Here is a 20,397-nt window from a genome sequence, read left to right as displayed (position 1 = left end):
GCTGACTGAATGGTTAGAGTTATTTCTGGTGATTTCAAAATGCTATAGTCAAATTTCTTCATTACTATGCCATTAGACTGAAATTAGGTATTCTATCCCTAGGACAGCAACATCTGTCATTTACCTCAGTCAGTTCTTTTCAACCTAAGTACTGAGAGACTCCATAAAGCATAATTCTTGATGCCTAGATTTTCCAGCAAACAGCTGGGAGGAACAGTTTAAAGGAACACTAACCCACCTTATTCCAAGTTTACTTTCAAAAATACAATGATCAGCAGGTACAGAGTACCAATAAAAAGACCCTCCCCATAAAAAGCTGGGTCACTCTTCTGACTAACTTTTCAGTTTAACTGAAAATTCCGGAGAAGACAGGTTCAAAAGATGTCCACCAACAAAGCAGCTAAACGGTTTTATACAGCTGTCCTGTGTCTCACCAAGCAGATAATTCCCTTAACAGAATTCCAGGGAGCAGCAGGATTGTCCACACCCACACCACAGCACCTATTTCTTTATATATCTTTAGAATTCCACTGTGTTTTAAAGACCAACAAAGCAGCTTGTTTTGCCATAAAAGAGAAGTCCTCATGAGTTTGGACATGAAACAAACGGGTAAAAGCTCAAATGAAAGCAGCAGAGTAAGCTCTGGTATACAACACTGACTTCTAATCTCCTGTGCCACTTTTCACAGCAAGATGACTTCAGAAAAAGACTTATTTACTCTAGATTGTACACTGGTCTGCCTGTCTGATTGAAGTACTTCATATGCAGGAACAGATACATGTGTACATGCATATAAGTAGCTTTCAGCATCATAACTGTGACCTCTAGTAATCTATTAAAATTGTGACATCGCAAGACAACATTTCCTATGATTTCATGCAAAAGACCTTCAAATGAGATGACACTTACTAACATCACCACTGAGGATAAGAATATTCCCAAACTGTTTTGAATGCAGAATTTTAATATTCTGAAAAGGTGAATCTTCATCATAAACAACTTCATCTATGTCGTACTCCACCAGGCGTCCATCAGCTGTGGGCCAGTATCTATCAATGACACCTCCTCTCAAAATGGCTGGCAATCTAGAAATAAACAAAATAATAAATTACAAAATATTTTTTAAATTTTTTTTTTTTTTAGAAGTGCCCTCTAAACATCCTGTGGATTCACCATAATAAATATTTACAAAAGAGATCTAAGAAAGCTTGCAAGATTTAACACTCAGATATAAGAAACCCATGAGCTGCATGTTAAATATACACAACTTGCAAAGGCAAAGAAAATATAAATGGTTCTTTTTAATGTACCACTTCTACAACTTGTGTGAGAATCTCTACCTTCAGAGGAAATTTACATAACACACCAGCCTCTGCAGAATTGGCTCATAACTAGAAGTGGTCACAACAGAAGAGCAGAGTACAGCCAAAATGCCATGATAAAAATCTCTTTCCACCTTCAGCTCAGCCAAGAAGGCCATTTCTTTGAGATTAGAAGATCTCACTCTTCCAAAGTTGTAGTGAGACATTTAAAATACATATTCAAACAGAAAAAGTGAACTATTATAGTGTTTCAAACTGAGCCAGGTCATCCTGCAGTATTATAAGCATAAACCTTGCCATCAACTCTGCATCAGTTTCAAACATCTGCTTAGATTGTTTCTGGGTTTGTTGTTTGTTTTTTGGTGGTTTGGGCTTTCTGGGAGTAGGGGGCTGGGGAGATAGTTGGTTTGGAATTCCATAGAGAAGTATCTTGGTTCCGACCTGTATTTCACCCGTAAAAACAAACTATATTTGCAATGGCAGTGAATGATCAGAATGATTGCATTCCACTTTAAGCAAAATGTGCAGGCACAGAGTTTAGATTCCACACACACATTTCACAGTTAAGGTGTTGGGCTTTCTTCCATAGGAGTGTAGCAGATGACCAGACACAGACGAGATTCTCCCTCAGCTCCCCAACGACGCTCAGTAAACATTTCTGAAGCTTTCCACCCTCAGAGAGCCGCCAGATGGCAGCAGAGGGGAGCGGCAGAGGAGCCCCGCACCACGCCAGGACAGCGAAACGGCTCGGACAGCTCTGCCAGCAGCAGCAATCCCAGCGGAGCTGCACGTGGGAAGCCAACACCAGGAAGGGTGCAAACCACGCTTAAAAACAAAAAATATCCAATAAGCTGAGGCTGTGTGACAAGATCCATGCAGATCCATTGATCTAAGAGGTTCATCTTTCTAGACTAAGTAACCAAATTTTTCAAGATCACTTCAGGCAGACTTTTTCCTGACCCGTTTTTAACAAGCTCCTATCATAGGGATTCCTCAAGCTCCCAATACTGTATTTCAGTACTAAGTTATCCTCAAGGCGAGCTTCTCCCCCATATACACATACACAATATTATCTATATTTGCACACTGTGCACCAGGTGAGGCTTTACCAGGACAAAGTAAAGCAAGATAACTACCTGTTTCACCTACAACTGTTAAGACACACAAAATCTTCACACATTACATTCCAAATCACTACCACCTCACTTAGTCTTGTATAGCCTCCAGATTACTTTCTGCTATAGAACTTTTAGTTTTTTCCTGTTGTGTAGTTTGCTCCTTAGCTTTACTGAATCTATTTGACTTTAAACTGCTTTCTACTTTTCTTAAACCATCCCCACTTTTGACTATGTTTTTTAAAGCACCTCTTGAACCTTCCAGCAAGCACATGCCTGAAGTACTCCCTGGGTTCAAGGTGCCACTTGCTGCCAGGAAGACAACAACATGGGTTGTGTCACTCCAGATCCCTGGGGTACTCCAGCATAAAAGCTGTTTCAGCAGCAGGTAACAAACCACAATTAGAATCCCTATAGTTTAATAAATAACTTTGTATTTAAGTAAACTGAAGTGACAGAAGGCTTTCAAAGCCCCTTCCTTCAGTTACCAGTTATATTACAAGAGATTTGCTACAAAACTTCTCCATCTTCTTGGCAGCAGGGCCCTGAGCACAAAGGTTCCCCTGGGGTTTTTGCCAGACATGTATAAGGTGTAGCAGGGGCAGAGGTGTGAGAGAAAGAGCTCCAGGAAACCTTTTCCAGGCAGGGTCCGCTATGGGCTTGAGCTTCATTTTAGCTTCAACCCTCACAACTGGTCCCTGCCCAAACTACAAGGCAGCTCTGCCCACATCTGCCCACGCCTTTTGCCAATCCTGAACATCCAGCTTGGTCACAAGAGCTGCCTCAATACTACAGTCCAGTCTGGCAGTCAAAGGGCTGGGACTAACCCTGGTCAGCATAACCAGCCCTGCTCACCTTGCCCATGAGCTGTGGGACGTGGCCTGGAGGGTATGGTTCATGCCCTGGCCTATCCCCTTGCCTCCCCAGCCCTTTCAGCAGTCTGCTCTTGCTTCCTGGTTGAGTTTTCTCCCACCATTTCATGCAGCAAATTAAAGGAATAATCTCTGCCCAAAATAACAATATTGAAGATAAAGCTTAACAAAATTACAAGCCTCACAGTATCTTCAATTCTGCAATAAAACAATTTTTAAATATTGGGGAAACAAACATGTAAATCCATACTCGAGGCTATTCATTGCAGTATAGCTAAGAATAATTGCTTATTATGTTTAGCAGCTATGCAGACAAGCCACATACAGAAGGAGACGTACAAACTTACCGTTTCACCCTTTTTATGTTACCATGAAACAGTTCTTTCATTCTTTCTTCTACTTTGTTAAGGAGCTGAAAAAATAGTACACAAGAGAGATGGAATTTAAAGGTGGTCACTTAATGTAAAGTATCTGTTAAATTAAGCTAACTGGAAGGCAGTAAAAAGTAGCACCTACACTGGAAGGCCTTGAAACATAACATTAGAAGCCTAGGAGTAACTAGTCAGTTAGCTTAGCCTTACTAGCACGAACGTGCATATTGCAGCAGCTGTCATCACTGCCTTTTTAGCTGTCCTCCTGGATAACACAGCCAGACCTTTCAGGCACAGCCAAAGAGGGAACGCGAGAACCCTGTAAGGTTTCATTCCTGCCAAAGTAGTGGCCTATTACCCTGAAATGGCCAACTTCTGGAGCTTTCATATCAGGGATGATGAAATTATTTTTCTGAGGGAAAAGTTTCAATATAAATGCTCTCAAATTACGGAGGGGAAAAAAAGTCATACACTAATACACCAAGTTGCAGGTTAGGCATCACTTCTTCCTCACTGCTCTGGGTACCTGAAGAGACCCAAGTCTTAACCAAGGGTGCCATGTCTCTAGAATTTTTACATCAAAGAACGTGAGGCCCAGGACACGCAAAAGAGAGAGTGTGCATGCACGCACAAGTGTATGTCTCTAAAATAAGTGTTACTACTTCTCATTTGTAAGCAGTCAGGTTTAACTAACCTGGATATTTACAAATCTTTTGCCAAGATATACTTGGACAAGTGCGAAGAAAAGAAGGGCCTCCTCATGCAGATTGACAAGCCTAGTAAGATACACATCAATAAGCCTAGCACGATAAGCATCACATACCTGATCGACTTCTTCTCTTCCTTTTGTATGATCATTGTAGCTCTGCAGATCCACCAACACTAATCCATGAGGGTGAATTCTCAAATTGGCAAAACTACAAAATAGAGAGAGAGTAATGATAATTTTATTATCAAAAAAATAAGAGCAAGTGAGGAAAAAAAAGCCCAGAATGAAGTATCTTAAATTCAGAATGCACGTTTGTTTTTCCAGATGTCTGTAAGTGTTGGCAGTGCCAACGCTGGTCCTACTCTGCAAGTCAATAAGCAGTAAATAAAGTTGTAAGAGCATGCCAGTCAACTACAGAACTAAAAAAAATAAATCAGCAGGCAAGGCAGGGAAATGGTATTTAAAGCAGAACAGCTATGGTGCAAGGGGCAAGATACACTCCTACTAATTCTCAGCTCTTTAAATAAGGCCTGCTTGAACAGGTGTGCTCTCTTGGGTTTGTTTGGCTTGGGCTTTTAACTGAAATAAAGCCTTAAAAGCACAACTGGACACTTTCCTTCTATACCTTCCTTCCCTCTTTTCAAGTTTTCTTTTTAAAAAGAAACTTTATAGCAACTCTTCAGAGAGTATTCACATTCAGAACTGAATAAACATTTATGAGAAACCATAATAGTCCTGGACCAAACCACAGCTTTGACTTGCAGAAATTACAGCAGAAAACTCCCCGATGAATATAAGATGCAAGACAGACAACTCCTACTGCATTCAAGAACTTGCAACAAACAAAAAGGTAATGTTTACTGGGGAAGAACACAAGAAAATAAGAACAGACTAGTAGAGATGATACCCCTTCCACACTGGAAAAGGGAGAAGACAAGAAGAAACCAGAAGGCTAGAAGGGTGTTACATAGAGGAAGGGAGGGGAGGCATACACTGAAAGAGTGCAGAGTAAGGGATGGAAACAGGAATGGCCAGGCAAATAAAGGTATTTAGGGGTGGAAGTTCATTAGTAGAGAACAGAAATCCCAGGTAAACTGTATACAGTTCTGAATGCCCCTTTCTTACTTGTCTGCTCTTATCAACCCATTTTCAGCCTCAAAGGCAAACCAAACTTTGTCTCAGCAAGAATTAGTTTAGGTAAGCTGCTATCTCCCCACCACTCTTACCTTTTTTTGTCCCTTCCAGAGCTCCTTTACCTGTCAGTCTTGGTATAAACACCACCTTTCCCATGGTGGTGGGAACTTTGGCCAGCAAACACTTAGCTGCAGTCAGAGATGAAACACTGAATATTCTGTAAGTGTTATCTGAAGATTTTAATTTTCAGTGACTGTAAAATTGTCGAATGATGAAACTGACCCAAGTGATTCAAGAACAAAAACACTCTTACTGGCTTTGGACAGCTGTGATCTATTGCCATGATGCGTTTACAGTTGACAGAGCCCCACTTCACTTGATTCAAAGGATAAGTCTGGGAAGTTTGGCCTTCCTGAAGACTTCACACACAGGTCTTGCCTTGAGGAGGAAATGCATTTCTATACAACCAGCCCACCGTGCTTCCTCCTCCCAAGTACCTGTGGACTGTCACAATCTTTTAGCGACCCTCCCTACATCTCCGCGATTGCCCACTAGGTGTCCTCCCGACGAGTGTTCTTGATCAGGGACAGAAAGGGCTGTACTCCCAACGGCCATTAAGCAAAACCACGGAATAGCCTTCAAATATGCATTCTCCCCACACCAGGAAATTACTCCTGCATAAAACAAACCACATTATTTTACCCTGACAACAGCATGAACAAAAAATAAAAAAATCTTTGGTTAATTCTTGACTTAACTACCAGGCACAGTGCTGCCACTTAAGAGAACATGTTTATGAGTTAATTAGAAGAACAAGAGTATTTTCAGTATTCAAGACATCTAGAAATGTTTCTCTCATAAAAGCTAAACGATAAAGTGTTCAGGGAGAACCAGCAAACTCACTCTACTGCAATTCTGCCAAAACCAGAACAAAGCAGAGAGCTAACCTGAACTTCAGTAGGTAAACTCTTTACCTTACCTGCATGTTTCAGGATGCTGCATCACACTCACCGTTGACTGACAGTTCAGTACTTTTGACACACGGGCCACTTCATACTTTGCATAGTGACCACAGTATTTTACAGCTTAAGTTCACATTACCATCAGCAACACTAAGACACAGGGAGACCGTGAAACAAAAAAGAGAGAGGGCAGGAGACATACACATTCCACTCCACCTGTTTCTACGGGCTAACTGTGAACTTACAACCCCTTGAAACAAAAGGACTCTAATTAGTTGCTTGCTTCTCCTAGAGTCTCTTCATACCCAGCACCGTGAGCATGGCTACTGTGAAGGACAGCTCTGGAGAAAATCCAACCAGAATTCTGTTTATATGATTTTCATGTCAGCAAGTGTTTATTTTGAATTGTGCCTAACATGAAAGGAAAAAGATAGTCAGGCATAAGTGTAACAACAGCTTTATCATAAGACTACAGGAGATATTATAAAAAAAACCAAAGAATTAAGGAAAGACAAAAGAGCAGAGCTCACTAGATGGAACCACTAGTCACTCCAGCAGGTTTTAGACCCAACCATTCACATGAAAAGGGACATTTCTGGTGAATTCACCAGACTTCGTCCAGGCCCTCAAGAGCTGCAGTACTATAGACAGAAATCAAGTATCTGCAGTCCATGACGCAGCACTGTTATTAAAGGTTTCTGACATCTGACACAGTGCCACAAATATTTATGCTGTTAGAAAAAAAAATCTTATCTTTTTTTTCCCCATATTCCAGGGGTTACTATTTACACAAATAAGCAACAATGACTGTCCCATGACTTGAGTTCGCTTTTAACTTCCTTTCCTACAAGAACCACAGAGCTGTCATAAGATTTGACAGCTGACATTGTCTTCACTTCCCCTGTGACTGCATGAAATACTTGCTCACTACGTGATGTTACTGCCTTTGCTTAGCAGTCTTTTTTTTGGGCGAGAGGCAAAGGGGAGGGCTGCTCTGAAAAACACAACCACAGAACTTTGGGACATATCCTAAGTGGTATGATAGGATTAGAGCACAGAAGCACGACAGACCCATTATGCATTTTATCAATTTGTTATCTCTACTAGAATAGCAAAATCCTGACACCAGAAGGGGGACAAGGGAGGAAGACCAAGAGGATGAAAAGCAGACACCAGGCTGCAGCAATGTATTGGGACAAAAATTCAAGTTCTGAGCATCTGCCTGATAACAAACTTATGGTGAACAAGCTTGAATGAAATCCAAAATTCTCAAAAGAAGCAAATACCAACCCAGATTAGTTATACCTTGGTTAAAAGTCACTTGCTTAAAAATCACTTGGTTGGAAATTAACAGCCATGATAGCTAAAATGCCTGCAGAGATTTAAACACATAGTGAACAGTAGAAGCATACACTCAGAAAAGCAACCAGACTAGTAGCATCAAGGCAACAGCAGCAGGTAAGGCTGAAGCTGAACCCACAGAAGATGTACTAGGCTCAACCATCAGAAAGCAAGGTGTATGCTGGCTTTTACTTTACACTTATACTCCTGGCAGAATGCACGTGAAAGGATGTTTTCAGCATCAGTTCTTATAATATTTGGGAAAGGGCTTTAAAAACCATGATAATATGGTTTCTGCTTTCTACCTACGAAAATACAGCAGAGATTACTTGACAATCCAAAGGATGAGAAAAACAAAACTATGAAAAAAAAATCAAGGTTTCCTCAGAAGTCTCCCCTCCTGCACATCTGTCTCACTGAAAATTTTAGTTCCCGTTCTCAAAATAAAATGCCTGCTACACCCTTGGTATGTGGTTGCATGCACTTTCATAAAAGCAGTGAGAAAAAAGGCTCAGTGAGGAGGGATTCTCGAGATTCTCTCTTTTCTACTAGGCAACAAAATCTGCACATGAAAAGCAGCCCCCATCGTAACAAGGCCCCACTTGTAGCTGCACCTGCATACCTGCCACTTCTAGGGCAGTACTCAAGGTTGTTGTGATTGCATGAAAATGAGTCTCAACTACAGAAACAATTCTATTGAGTGCAGCCTCTTGTCTTGTGTTGCATCCTGCCACCTGAACAACAGGGAACATCAGCTGTTAAGAAATAAATTCCAATTGTACAAATCAAAAAGTAAACATTTCAAAGATTTTGGACGATGAGCACCCTCTTTACTTAACAAAAGAACGAGAAGTATCGAGATCAACACATCCTAATCCTAGTTTAGTTACTTGTACTGAAGGGTAACATTGTAATCCCAGGTATTTGAGAAAGGAGTCCCCACTCTATACCCAAAGAATAAAAGCAGCTAGGCAGACACCTCTAAACCCCTCCTCACCCATCAAAGCTTTTACTCTGTCAGAGTCACTATAGAATAGCAGTTCAAGTATTTGAAAACCAGCCTTCTAATGAAAGTATCACCTGTCAAATTACTCATAAAACAGGAGGAAATCAAGACCTGCATATACTAGGAAATCCCCCTCCACCCAGAAAAAACCACACACTATGTAGACACTTTAAAAAGAGAGCACTCTTTAGTGAAACAATGCTCTTCATCTTAATTACAGAGTATTTTAAGTGAGCATACAGAATTACACAACCATTTTTTCACTATATCATTCTTCCTCTTCTCTTTTTACAAAATAAGGAAAATAAACCAATGAAAGCTACCACAGTTCTAAACTGTGGCTGACTCCTAGCAACTGCTTCTAATTCTTCAGCCCATTTTTGCACTCTGAGTAACTCCATGAATAAAGGACAACATTTTAGCCTGGAACAAAGAGTAAAGGAATGTTCATCCTGCTCTTCTAAAATATGCTGACTAACACAGAAAAGAAAGAAGCAAAAACATTCACCCCTCCCTTCATGGTGTTAACTTTCATCATCATCTCAGTGACATACAAATAAACTTGAACTGGATAAATCTTGCACTGCTGTAAACAGTGAAATCAAATGCCAGCAGGATTATGCTTCTCTAAACAGGAATTTAGACACAGAACAGAAGCTAAAAATGAATGTGTGTACAAAGAAGTCAAAGCTTTTCTAAAAGACAGTCCTCTACTATTGAAACAGCAATTCTTAAATTTCAGGTTTTGTGGGGTTTTATACAACTTCCAGGTGGAACACAACAAAAGAGGGTGCATGAATGCACAAAGGATAAGAAAAACCCCAGTAGCTGTATACAGTAAGTAACAGTACTGTCTCATAATCAGTGATGCTATTAAAACAGAGTATTACCTGAGAAGATATTCAATTTCCAAACATTAACTTTATTGATTTTGTCGTTGCTTTAGATTTAATAACTTTTTTTAATCTGTTAATATATACTGGGCCCTATGTGTCTGTACAAAGCATCGTATATATTAAATAAGAAAAAAAGTTAGGAATGGTAAGTCTTTTACTGTCCAGTCTAAGCTAGACTAAGGGGCACTTGAGTAAAAGCATGCTGCTTAAGGTGACCCTAAAAACAATCCAGGAGTGATCCAAAAACACACCGCTCAGAAAAACAAAGCTACTGGGGCCCCAAAACTCAAGAGGCAAGAGCTTCTCTCTTGTACGTGCTACTGTGCCCCAAACAGCAGGGGGATTTGCAAAGCAGAGATGGATGTATCCATCCCCACCACTACAGACAGGGCCTTGACCAGATCAAGGGAGCCATTTCCTGCCCGGTTCTAGAGCTATGTGTTGACAACCCCATTAGTAAATGTTTTCAGATGAACTTCCCTCAATTAGCTTCTTTGTCAGCGTAAATCACAAAGTAAATCGACCAGGTAGAGCTGCTACATGTGACTTTTGCTTGCTTAGCTTCAGACAAAGGAGAACGGGGCTCTGTTGCTTTGGGAGGGACAAAAGGAAAGCATGGCTTAATCCCCAAATCAGCTCCAATTCGTTTAACAGCCACAGCCCTCCACGGGCTGGTCACACGGTATCTTTGTCAGTGACAAAGTTCTGTCAACAGCAGCACCCACTATTCAACAACCCTTAGCACGGGGCACGGGAGCAAGCCACAGGGCTTATCTGTGCAGACCTTGGAATGCAGATGCTGTTTATCAACATACTACTATCTCATCTCAAACATTTTTTCCTAGAATCAGTACCCAGCTTGTTACAGCAGCTGCAAATGTTCATCTTGCAATGCCTCAGTCAGCTCTGGAGATCTAAAAATGTGGTTGTGTGTGCATACTCACAAATCCTCTACTCAGCACCAACTCACTTCTTTCATCCTGGGGTAACTTTTGTGTCCAAGTAACACCCAGTCATCCTTAGAGGAAACTGTTTATGACACACCCACCCTTCATGGTAACTTTTTTCTGCTTTTTACTAATAACTACTTCATTTCCAGAAGTAACACCGCTTTGCAGGGAAAGAACAAGAAAAGTTTGCATGCCCTCGCTAATTTCTTCTTAGTTATCAGATAGGATTGGGGTTTTTTTTTAAGTTAGCATAATCATCTTATGATATTTTAGGTGTCGAAAATGAAATGCAGACTTAAAATTGCTAGTATTGAAATAAAGCCTATGCAGTTAGTATCAAATTCTCTACAGTCACAGTTCATTCTTGCCACTCTTGAAGTGTTTGTTGTTAACTGTCCAGTCTACTGGTGTTTACGGTGTTCACATCTTTATTTCAGTTAACTGAAAATACATCAACTGACATTAACACAAATCTGCTACTGAAGGCATACTTCTGTTACTATACATATTAAAGCCTGTACATATTCAAAAGTATATGCAGTTTAAGTGGGCTGAAAACTCAAGAAAGCAAGACTGCTGAGGTCTCAAATCACACACAAAGTTCTCCTGCACATGCTACTGTTCCCTAAATCAGGGTTTAATGGAACTAGCAAAACACAGAAAACACTCTAGTCCACACCACTACAGACAGTAAGTTGACTAGAAAAGTGTAATTTCCAGGGGAAATAAATCCAGTATACACTGAAGTTCAGATAGCAATGAATATACCAAGAGAAAGCAAAAAACATTATTTATTCATTCACATGTAACACTGCACCAGAAAAAAAAAAAAAAAAAGTCACTTGCAAGGAGAATATTAAGCTCTTCTGTGCACTCATTCTTCAATTTTGAGGCTGCATCACAAATTGCAATTCCTTGTTAGGTTTAAGAGGCTCTCCTGGATAGTTTCCCTTAAAAGCTCAACTATTTCCAGACCTATATCATATAAGAACTTGGAGAACTTATTTCATAACGGCTGAGTCTTCACTAGCAAATGTGATTTTGAACCGAAATTGTGAATTTAAATTAACTTTGTTACCATTTAACATTAAACTGACAACAGTAATTTGACATTAAATCCAAGCTCAACTAAAATTTTTTTACAGTTAACTGTATTTCTGTTGTGGAGCCTATTCATGGCTGGATTAGTGAATGTAGATGATGCTCCTTTGTGCACTGTAATTTACCAAGGATAGGCCAGGTTCCAGCACCTGGGTATTTATAGGAAATCAGGGAGACCTCTACAATCTGACTCCTAAAACACATGTCAAATCCAGAGTGAAAGAGCAAGTCAACCAGCCTATGAAAATCAGGAAAGGCAAAGAATGGTACTGCAGTAGTGGAAAGCCCATTCACACCTTACATGAACCTCAGTATTTAGGGCATCTTTAAGTCCACATTTTTTCCTGAAATTCAGTATTCTCTATCATATTTCTGAGTTGAAAGGATGAACAGCACTAGTCTAAGACATCTACCATAAATACTATTGAACAGATGAGAACCAGTACTTGACTACACTGGTCACACTGCCTGGATGGCTCAAGGAGCTGAACTCCCCTGAGAACAGGTAGGCCACATCCACACTGAACCACCCAACCCCAATTCTCACCACGGCCTATAATGTAGTCCTGTGGTCCTAAGACAGTGAGGTTTCTCTCTCAACCTATCAACTACCATACCAATGCATATTAAGTGACAATAGGGCTCTGAAGTCACCAGAGAAGTATTCTACATCAAGGTGACTGTATGCCCTGAGGCATGAGGGCTGCCTGTGAGAAAACCAAGGTTACTTGGTTACTTGATACAACTGTGTGACTGCAGCAGCAGCTCAAAGCACAGAGCCTCACTGACTGCCTTTTGAGAGAGGCCTGGAACAAACCAACCCAGCACCCTACCAGCTGGCAAACCGTTAGTGTAGCCCTACAGAAGACATCACAGAATGGCTTAGGTTGTAAGGGACCCTAGAGATCATCTAAGCCAACCTCTCTGCCATGAACACCTTCAGGGAGGATTCACAACCTCTCTGGGCAACCAATTCCAGAGTCTCACTACCCCTGTACTGAAGAACTTCTTCCTAAGATCTAGTCTAAACCTACTCTCCTTCAGTCTAAAACCATCTCTCCTTGTCCTGTTGCTGCACACACTTGCAAAAAGTCCCTCTCCTGCCCTCCTCTAGGTTCTCTTCAGGTATTGGAAGGCAGTTGCAAGATCCACCCAATCTTCTCTTCTCCAGGCTGAACAATTCCAGTGCCCTCAGCCTCTCCTAACAACACAGATGCTCCAGGCCCTGAATCAACTTTGTGGCCCTCTTCGGGACAGCCAGGAAGCAAGATGGCAGTCTGCAACAGTATAGATGTCTCAGTAATTGCCACTGCTCCCCAGCTCTCCTGCACAGTAAACAGTTGCAAAAGGTATCTAGAATCAAGACTAAACTTAACAGATCCTTCCTTCTTTCCATTCAGGAAGGCCACTAGGCCTACCTCCCCATCTTACCTTCCTACAGCTGTAAGAATACTGTCAACTATCCTCTAGTGCAAAAACTTAAGTTGTATTTAGCAGTACAATGAAAACCTGGATGATTCAAAGTGTCATGTTGCCGAAATGCAAAGGATCAACAACAGTAAAACACAGGAAAAACACATTTAGAATCAGTATGAATGCTCAGCAATTGCTGAAGCTCATCTATTGCACATGGCTTTCAGGAAACAGCACACTGTTCTCCACACTCCCCCCCCCCCCCCCCCCCCTTTCTATTTACTTGAAGACTGTTCTGAAAAGTGTAATAAAACTGATTAGTGGTAGATTTTGTTTATTTATAGTTCTCCAGAATACTGAATTCCCAAGCCTATGCTCAAAGCAACAAGGATATGCCCAAAGGAGCTCTGTTTCACCATGGAAACTGGCAACTTGACCAACTCTCTTCTGTTCACATGAGTGCACAGCTCACCACTGCACAGGTCTGTCTCTCCCTCCATTAATTCCTCCTCACCTCTCCTACAAAGGCATCTCAACTTTTACATCCTCTTCTCCCTCTTCAAGCATTCATTAGTATTATACTCTAGCACTTGAGGAAGACAGTAGGATTCACAGCAAGTATTTTCAGTTGACAGCATAGTAAGAAATCAGCCTAGGTACTTTAAATTTTCGTTTTATAAGGACCTGACTCAAAGATGCTTCTAGATGTCAGTTCAGTTATCTTCTGGAAAAGAACTTAATGACTGGGAGAGTTATAAACACAGGACTAGACTCATACCAGCTTGTTACCCTAAGTCAGGCCACAATACTTTAACTATATAGAGCTGTACATACAGCTAGGTTCACACACAATAAATCATACAGAGACTCAAATTCCAGTAGGCAATGCATTCACCTAGGATCTATATCTCCCACAATGGGAGAGAGAACCCATATAACTTAAAGATTCTTAAGCAATTCTCATACATTATGAGTGTGGCCAACTGAACTGCCTAACAAGACACCTGGAAGAGAAGAGCCAACAAATTAAAGCTTGTTTAGCTTAACTCCAATCCTGAAGAACACCAAAGTAGAGATTTCAAAAAGAACAAAAGAAGCAACTGCCATAATGTATGTCAAGAACAAACAATTGAATAACTACAATAAAATTACAGTAGATACCAAATAAGCCAGATAAATGTATACAGTAATCAACTAGCCCTGACACTGTGAAGTAGCTTCAGGAAATAAAGTCAATGTGATTTTGCTTACCAGCTTGTCCAATAATATTCTGCTTACTTGAGTGTCACTAGTGATACCAACCACCTTTGTCATGCTGGCAGTTACTTCAGGAGATGCTTAAGAATTTGAAGGGTATAATGAAGCGTTTAAAATTGCACAGAACAAGATAAGAGACAGTTTTTACCATTCACATTCTAAGGTTAGATTTGAACATGTTCAGACATATTCAACTGTCAGAAGAATTAGAAATACATTTAACTGACTGAAGTTGTCCTGCATCCAGAAAGACTAGCCCTGAGACCAAGGCACCATACAATGTTACTGCAGCAATACAGCCCAGACAGACTAATTCAAGTCCTCTGATAGCCAAACTGCAAGATGACAGACAAGATTACCCATAGTATTCTGCTTTATTTTAGTCACTTCATACCCAAGGCTAGTAAAAGAACAGTTTGCCATGCTTGCACCCCAGGAGATTCAATAGAGGGAGAAAAATATTTGTAAGGGAGGACAGAAAGGATGTAATCTACAGGAAGCAAAGGAAAAATCCACTCACCTGCCATTTTTTTTAATGTAGGTTGCTAAATAACCATGGTCTTCCCAGTTATGAACTGTTTCTGTCATTCCCTGCTCCTGAAAAATGGGCTGTAGAGCTTTAAGAACAGCATTGCAATCAGCTGTAAGAGAGAAAAAAGTAATCAGCAAATATTATTTTCCACTCAAATCAGTCCTGGGTTTTCTTAGGGTTTTTGGGGGGTTTTGTTTGTGTGGTTTTTTTAAAGGCTAACAGTTTTTGCTGGCAGCCTGGAGTACTTTTTCCTTTGAGTTCCATCTGAACAATAGCTTTCACATACCATCTCCCCTCCTCCAGTCCCAAAGATATTCCTCAGTGCATGAAGATCTAAATTCTCTTTAAAATCAATCTTTACCCCTGAGCAGAAGTATTCATCTATAGGGGATGTAGAAAGAGTATTTTTACTATGGTTACTGTTGGTCACCTATTTTATCACAATCCAGGCAAGTCCTTACTCATGCAGTTTAAATTGCTTAAAAATACACATACAACAATCCCAGGAAGAAACCAGAGCACAGGCAAGAAAATTTGGTAGTATCCCCTGTTTTATGACTCAACATTTTTTCAAAGACATTGAAAACTAGACAGGGCAAGCTACCCTATCCCCTGTGCCCTATAGAAAGATCCTTTTTCTGACACCCAGGACAGATCAGGCCCCCAGCTGAAGACTTCATGATGCTATCTATAGAAGAGACCTCTCACTTGAAAAAGCACATAAAATTCACTTGGAAACGTCTAAAGAAGTTACTCTGGTAATTATCTTCAAGAGCAAAATGATATTTTGTCCATAAAGGTATTTATTCATTCAGAATATTCTGATTTCCAATGACTCAGGCTTGCTACATGTACTTTCGTGGTTTAGTTTGGTGGTTTTTTTTAAAAAACAAAACAAAACAAAACTTGATTACAACAATTTTAAATGCCCCATTCAAACAAGCATTTCAAAAACAATTTCCAGGTTTTTGTCAGTTGATTTTGGAACTGACAAGGCAAGTTAGTGGAGGATGCTAGTAAAGCTGCACCTGCCAGAACAGGAACAAAACTGCAAAGACTATCATGACAAAGTATCAAAATATTAATCTGCAGGCTTGTCCCAGTGAGGCAAGTATCATTTTTTGCTTCACAAAGACAAAACTAAGCCACTGCAGTAATGCAACATGTCAATAAAGTAACCAGGATGTAGCATCAGAAATCATCTGGTAGAGCCAAATTGTGGAGCCACAGTTTAAAACCAAATGCTGCAGCACTGACATATTGTTCCTCCTGCCCTGAAATAATCAAGAGTTATTCCCAAGGTAACTATTTTGTTTTATTCCCTGTCCCTAACTGCATACACCTTGGAAACCAGTAAGCGTAGCCTACAGACACAATCAACAGTAGTTTCCAGGATGTCAGTGATTTGAACAAGCTCCAAATAAATGCATGGGGGAAAAAAAAAAAAAAAAGTCAGCTCCTCTCATCTCTACACAACTCCAAAGTAGACTAAACTGAAAATCTAATTAATTGAAATCTGTGCTTACCCCTCCATAAAGCCTGGACTCTTATCCCCATATGTTTTAACCACAGACTGAAATAACAAATAAAGCATTTGCTTTACTTTTCCTCTACACAAAGTCGAGAGCAAGCCAATTCTCCAATATCTTGCCAAGGATATTTAAGTGGAAAGGCCCTGCTTCTCACTGCTCATACTATCTGATCTTGAATTTGTGTTCTGAGATAAACATTTTTCATCTTCTACACCCCACTCATTAACTCCTCACGTTGATAGTTAGAGGGAAATAGAACCAACAAAAAGTACGTACTGTTGGACAACAGTGAATGGTCTGCTGCTTGGCCCTTTCTCAGTCAGTAGCGCCACTGATGATTTTTACCCTCACTAATGAAACACACACACCACCTTCCCCCCCAGCCCACTATCACTACAAAGTCTTCCTCCCCCCTTATACTCCCTTCCCTAAACTCCTGTCAAAATCTGCAACATTTGTACTAATAAGTTTTTATACTTCCTCCCCTCATCAGTCAGGTACCACCACAGCATAGACAATAAAATATGCATTCTGAGCCTTATTTATCTGCCCAGTAACCATGGTCACAGGAGCAGTAAGTGAGCTGACAATCAAGTAACAACAAAAGCATAAAAGAAATGGGGCCATAATTAGAGACACAGTTCTTAAGCTCATCTGTCTCTGCAGCTTTGCACTGGGAAGGGAACTTCTCACTGCTCGCTTTAAGCTTGCAGCTTCTGGCATGCACCAGCACAGTTTTGGTGAGAGCAGGAGCAGCTGCTCCCATGCCAATACATTCACACCAGTGTGTCACTTCAGACATGTGGTCCCCTCTTGCTTGGCATTTACTTCCTTGCCCCACATTACCTTCTGCCACATCTTCCACAAAACCCATGCTCATTTCTTCCCCTTACTTATTTCTGATGCTACCGCCACAACATTAAGTGAGATTTCATTTAATAATGCATGTCATACCCCTTCCAGGCCAGCAAATTAGCATGAAACCCAAAACAAGCTAGTACCTAACTAACGCCCAGACGACTTCAATTCTGCAGCTCCTGCAAGATATTTAAGTGGTAAGATGGTGAACAGACTCTGGAAGAAAAGCTTATACCACATTTAGCTTATCTGCTTTTAAGAGCTTCAAGGATTCCTGCTAGGTGTGTTTTGGCAGAGACCACAGGACAAATCATCACTGATACAGTTCTGCTCCATGAACATACTGACCCCTCACAAGCTGCTCATCACTCGGAAACAGATTTCTTTGCTAGGCAGCCAAGCAAAAGCCTGATTGAGTTCTTATTATGCAATTAACTTTAGGAAATTAAAACAACAACAACATGCTCTTTCATCAGGTCTCCTTTTGATTATACCACACAAGATTTGCCTTGGAGGGTTAATTAATGCTCCAGCTTTGAAGACTCCTTTTTAAAATGTTTAAGGCATCAGTGGTTGCTTGAAGGTATCAGGAAGTTTCAGTAATCTCATGATCTCTCACCCAAATCCACTTGCCACCACCTCACTCCAAGCTCAGATAAGCACCAATTAGTGAAATGGACAATGGCGATAAGAACAACAGGAACACCTTGGAATCTATATAAAAAAATGTTAATTCAATTAGGGTTTTTTTTGTTCTTCAGGAACAAAGGAAACAAACGCCATTATACATACATGAAATAGTGTTGTAACTACTTGATGATTATTTGCTAGAAGGAATGAAAAGACCCAGAGTTCCAACTCTACAGAGCAGAAACAAGACACTGCATATAAGATTTGAGATATACATATTTCTCAAGAGAGTTAATGCCAAGTTAATCCAGACAGTTTTGGAATCCCAGTACACTTGAAGAGATGATTTGCAGCAGTTGCACACCTTCCTCTGAAATTTCAGGAGACAAGGAGCCACTGTCTGACAGTGATTTGTGAACATTAGCACAGCTCCAAGTCCAGTTACTGTAAGCATCCAGCCTGGCCTCATGAATAACACTGGCTACTTTCACCCAGATACTCCCAACACTGAGCTCAGTAATTTGCTATGACCCAGGCTATCTCTAAAAATGTTCTGGTTTAAGACCTCCTCATACCAGAGGATTGACAAGATCTTAGTAAACTGTGGGAACAGATTAGCTCTCATTTGAAAATATTCACCCTGTTTCTGACTTCATTTTTTTTTCTTACACTGATTTTGGAGTCTCTCACTTGCTAGAGGAAATGTAACATAACCAAAACAACAGGACAAAGCACTTATACATGCTTCAGCATCTCTGATGTATTTTTCCCTTGGTAGCTACACTCCCAATAAAGAAAAGTGAAGGACCAAAAAAAACAAAAGTTAACTGCTTCATTAAGAAGACACTAAAGAGTTACTGTACACATTAGGAGCCAAAATGCAGAATATTCTAATAGTAAATAGCAACTTGAATGACTAGCGTATTGTTTCAGTTCAAAGCTGTACAAATCACTCCAATATATTAAGTCATTGTGTTGTGCAAGTGTGAAATGCTCACACATGGGCTCTCTCTCCATCAACTCCAGTTCTTCAAAACCTCACAGGAAAAGGAAACATACAAAGATGAAGTGGGAGGGTGTAAGATATAAGTGATGAAAGGAAGACACCTGAGAAGAGATTCATTTCTAGCCAGGTAAGGTCCCTGGGGTAGCTCAAGCGGAGGGCAGCAACAGGATGAGCCTTCAACCTGTTGGAGCTGTATACCTGACTGCTCTGGCACTGAGCCCACCCGAGTCAGGGCAGACCACTCTCAGTGCCTCCCCCCACCACCACCCCCTGCTCATGCAGTAACCAGGCTTACAGGTGTAGACTGGTCCCTCTCATCCATAAACTAACCTGAGTTTTTTTTCTCCAATGCCAGTACTTATTTCTATCTTAATCATAAAAAAACCTCTAAAATTAGGGGTGTGCTGCAGCAATGCTTCACATAAATTTTAAAACTGAGACCCAAGGAGAAGCTTAAGGCTCCCATGCCTTTACTTCACATGTCCTAGATTTCCTTTAAGCACTAAAACAAATGGAACAATAACAAAAAAAAAAAAAGACAAAAAGGTACAAGTTTATGGAAAGCAAACAGCCTCATCCTACTAGCTCCTTCCCTCCCACACACATGGAACTATAGAGCAGTGGATAATAATCTGCAAATAACTACTTAGCATTTTGTCATCAACTCCTGCATAGCAATCTTATTCTTAAGACTTGGAAATTTAAGAACAGTATTCCTTTTGCCCTGGTTAAAAGTATCCTCCTGCATGGAAAATGCAGAGAACACTAGTGCTTGAAAGAGACTATCCAGGGAAGTTTCCACAGAAATATTACAGGCTCAACTGAGAGTCTGAAACAGTTGCCTAAATTGGCCCTTTTCCTCCCAAGAAGGAAAGGACCCCCTCCAAGCACACAAAGCTACTGCTTTCATCACTCCCCAGGACAAAGCAGCTAGCTTTTGCCTGATATGGTAACAGATGCAAATGAAAAACAACTGGATTTAGCAATACACACTTTCCAGGTGTTAAGTCTCCTATCAGAAACCTCCCCACACGCAGGAAGAATCCTTTTTCTCCTTGCCAGTTCTGTCAAAGCAGAAAACAGCAGGAAGCAGAAAACTATACTCAAATTATTCCTTTCATTTTGCACTTGTGAGAATTAACCTCAACATGTGGACTTATACACAGAAGTCAGCAAATTAGGTATGGCATAAGGCCTAATAAAGGGGCAGTGGTTGGAAACAGTCATCTACTGTTCACCGATCCACAATAAAAGCGATCGAGTTCCTCTGTGCACTTAACCTTCTCTTCAGAAGAATGAAGAGTAAGAGCAGAAGCTTTTTTTCATGAAGAGCTGCCACCAAACATCCTCCACAGTCCTAATCTGATGCTGACAGCTACATACTGAATAC

At 40.6% G+C, this 20,397-nt stretch overlaps 1 protein-coding gene across 1 annotated transcript in view; it reads right to left on the bottom strand.

The window, feature by feature from the left end:
• The window catches only part of SMS (spermine synthase), a 31,382-nt gene extending 16,288 nt beyond the window's left edge, over positions 1 to 15,094 (bottom strand). The window contains exons 1-4 of the mRNA XM_008938334.1: positions 14,970 to 15,094; positions 4,504 to 4,597; positions 3,657 to 3,721; positions 910 to 1,085 (exon numbers count right to left, since the gene is read on the bottom strand). Of these exons, the coding sequence (XP_008936582.1) occupies positions 910 to 1,085; positions 3,657 to 3,721; positions 4,504 to 4,597; positions 14,970 to 15,037 (403 nt within the window). The 5' untranslated portion in view covers positions 15,038 to 15,094. The remainder of the gene's footprint in view (positions 1 to 909; positions 1,086 to 3,656; positions 3,722 to 4,503; positions 4,598 to 14,969) is intronic.
• Between the last annotated feature and the right edge of the window lie 5,303 nt (positions 15,095 to 20,397).

This window comes from Merops nubicus, unplaced genomic scaffold (genome assembly GCF_000691845.1).
Source record: "Merops nubicus isolate BGI_N331 unplaced genomic scaffold, ASM69184v1 scaffold13654, whole genome shotgun sequence".
NCBI lineage: Eukaryota > Metazoa > Chordata > Aves > Coraciiformes > Meropidae > Merops > Merops nubicus.
The sequence above is the reverse complement of the archived record's forward strand: the minus strand, read 5'-3'. Positions and strand labels throughout refer to the sequence as shown.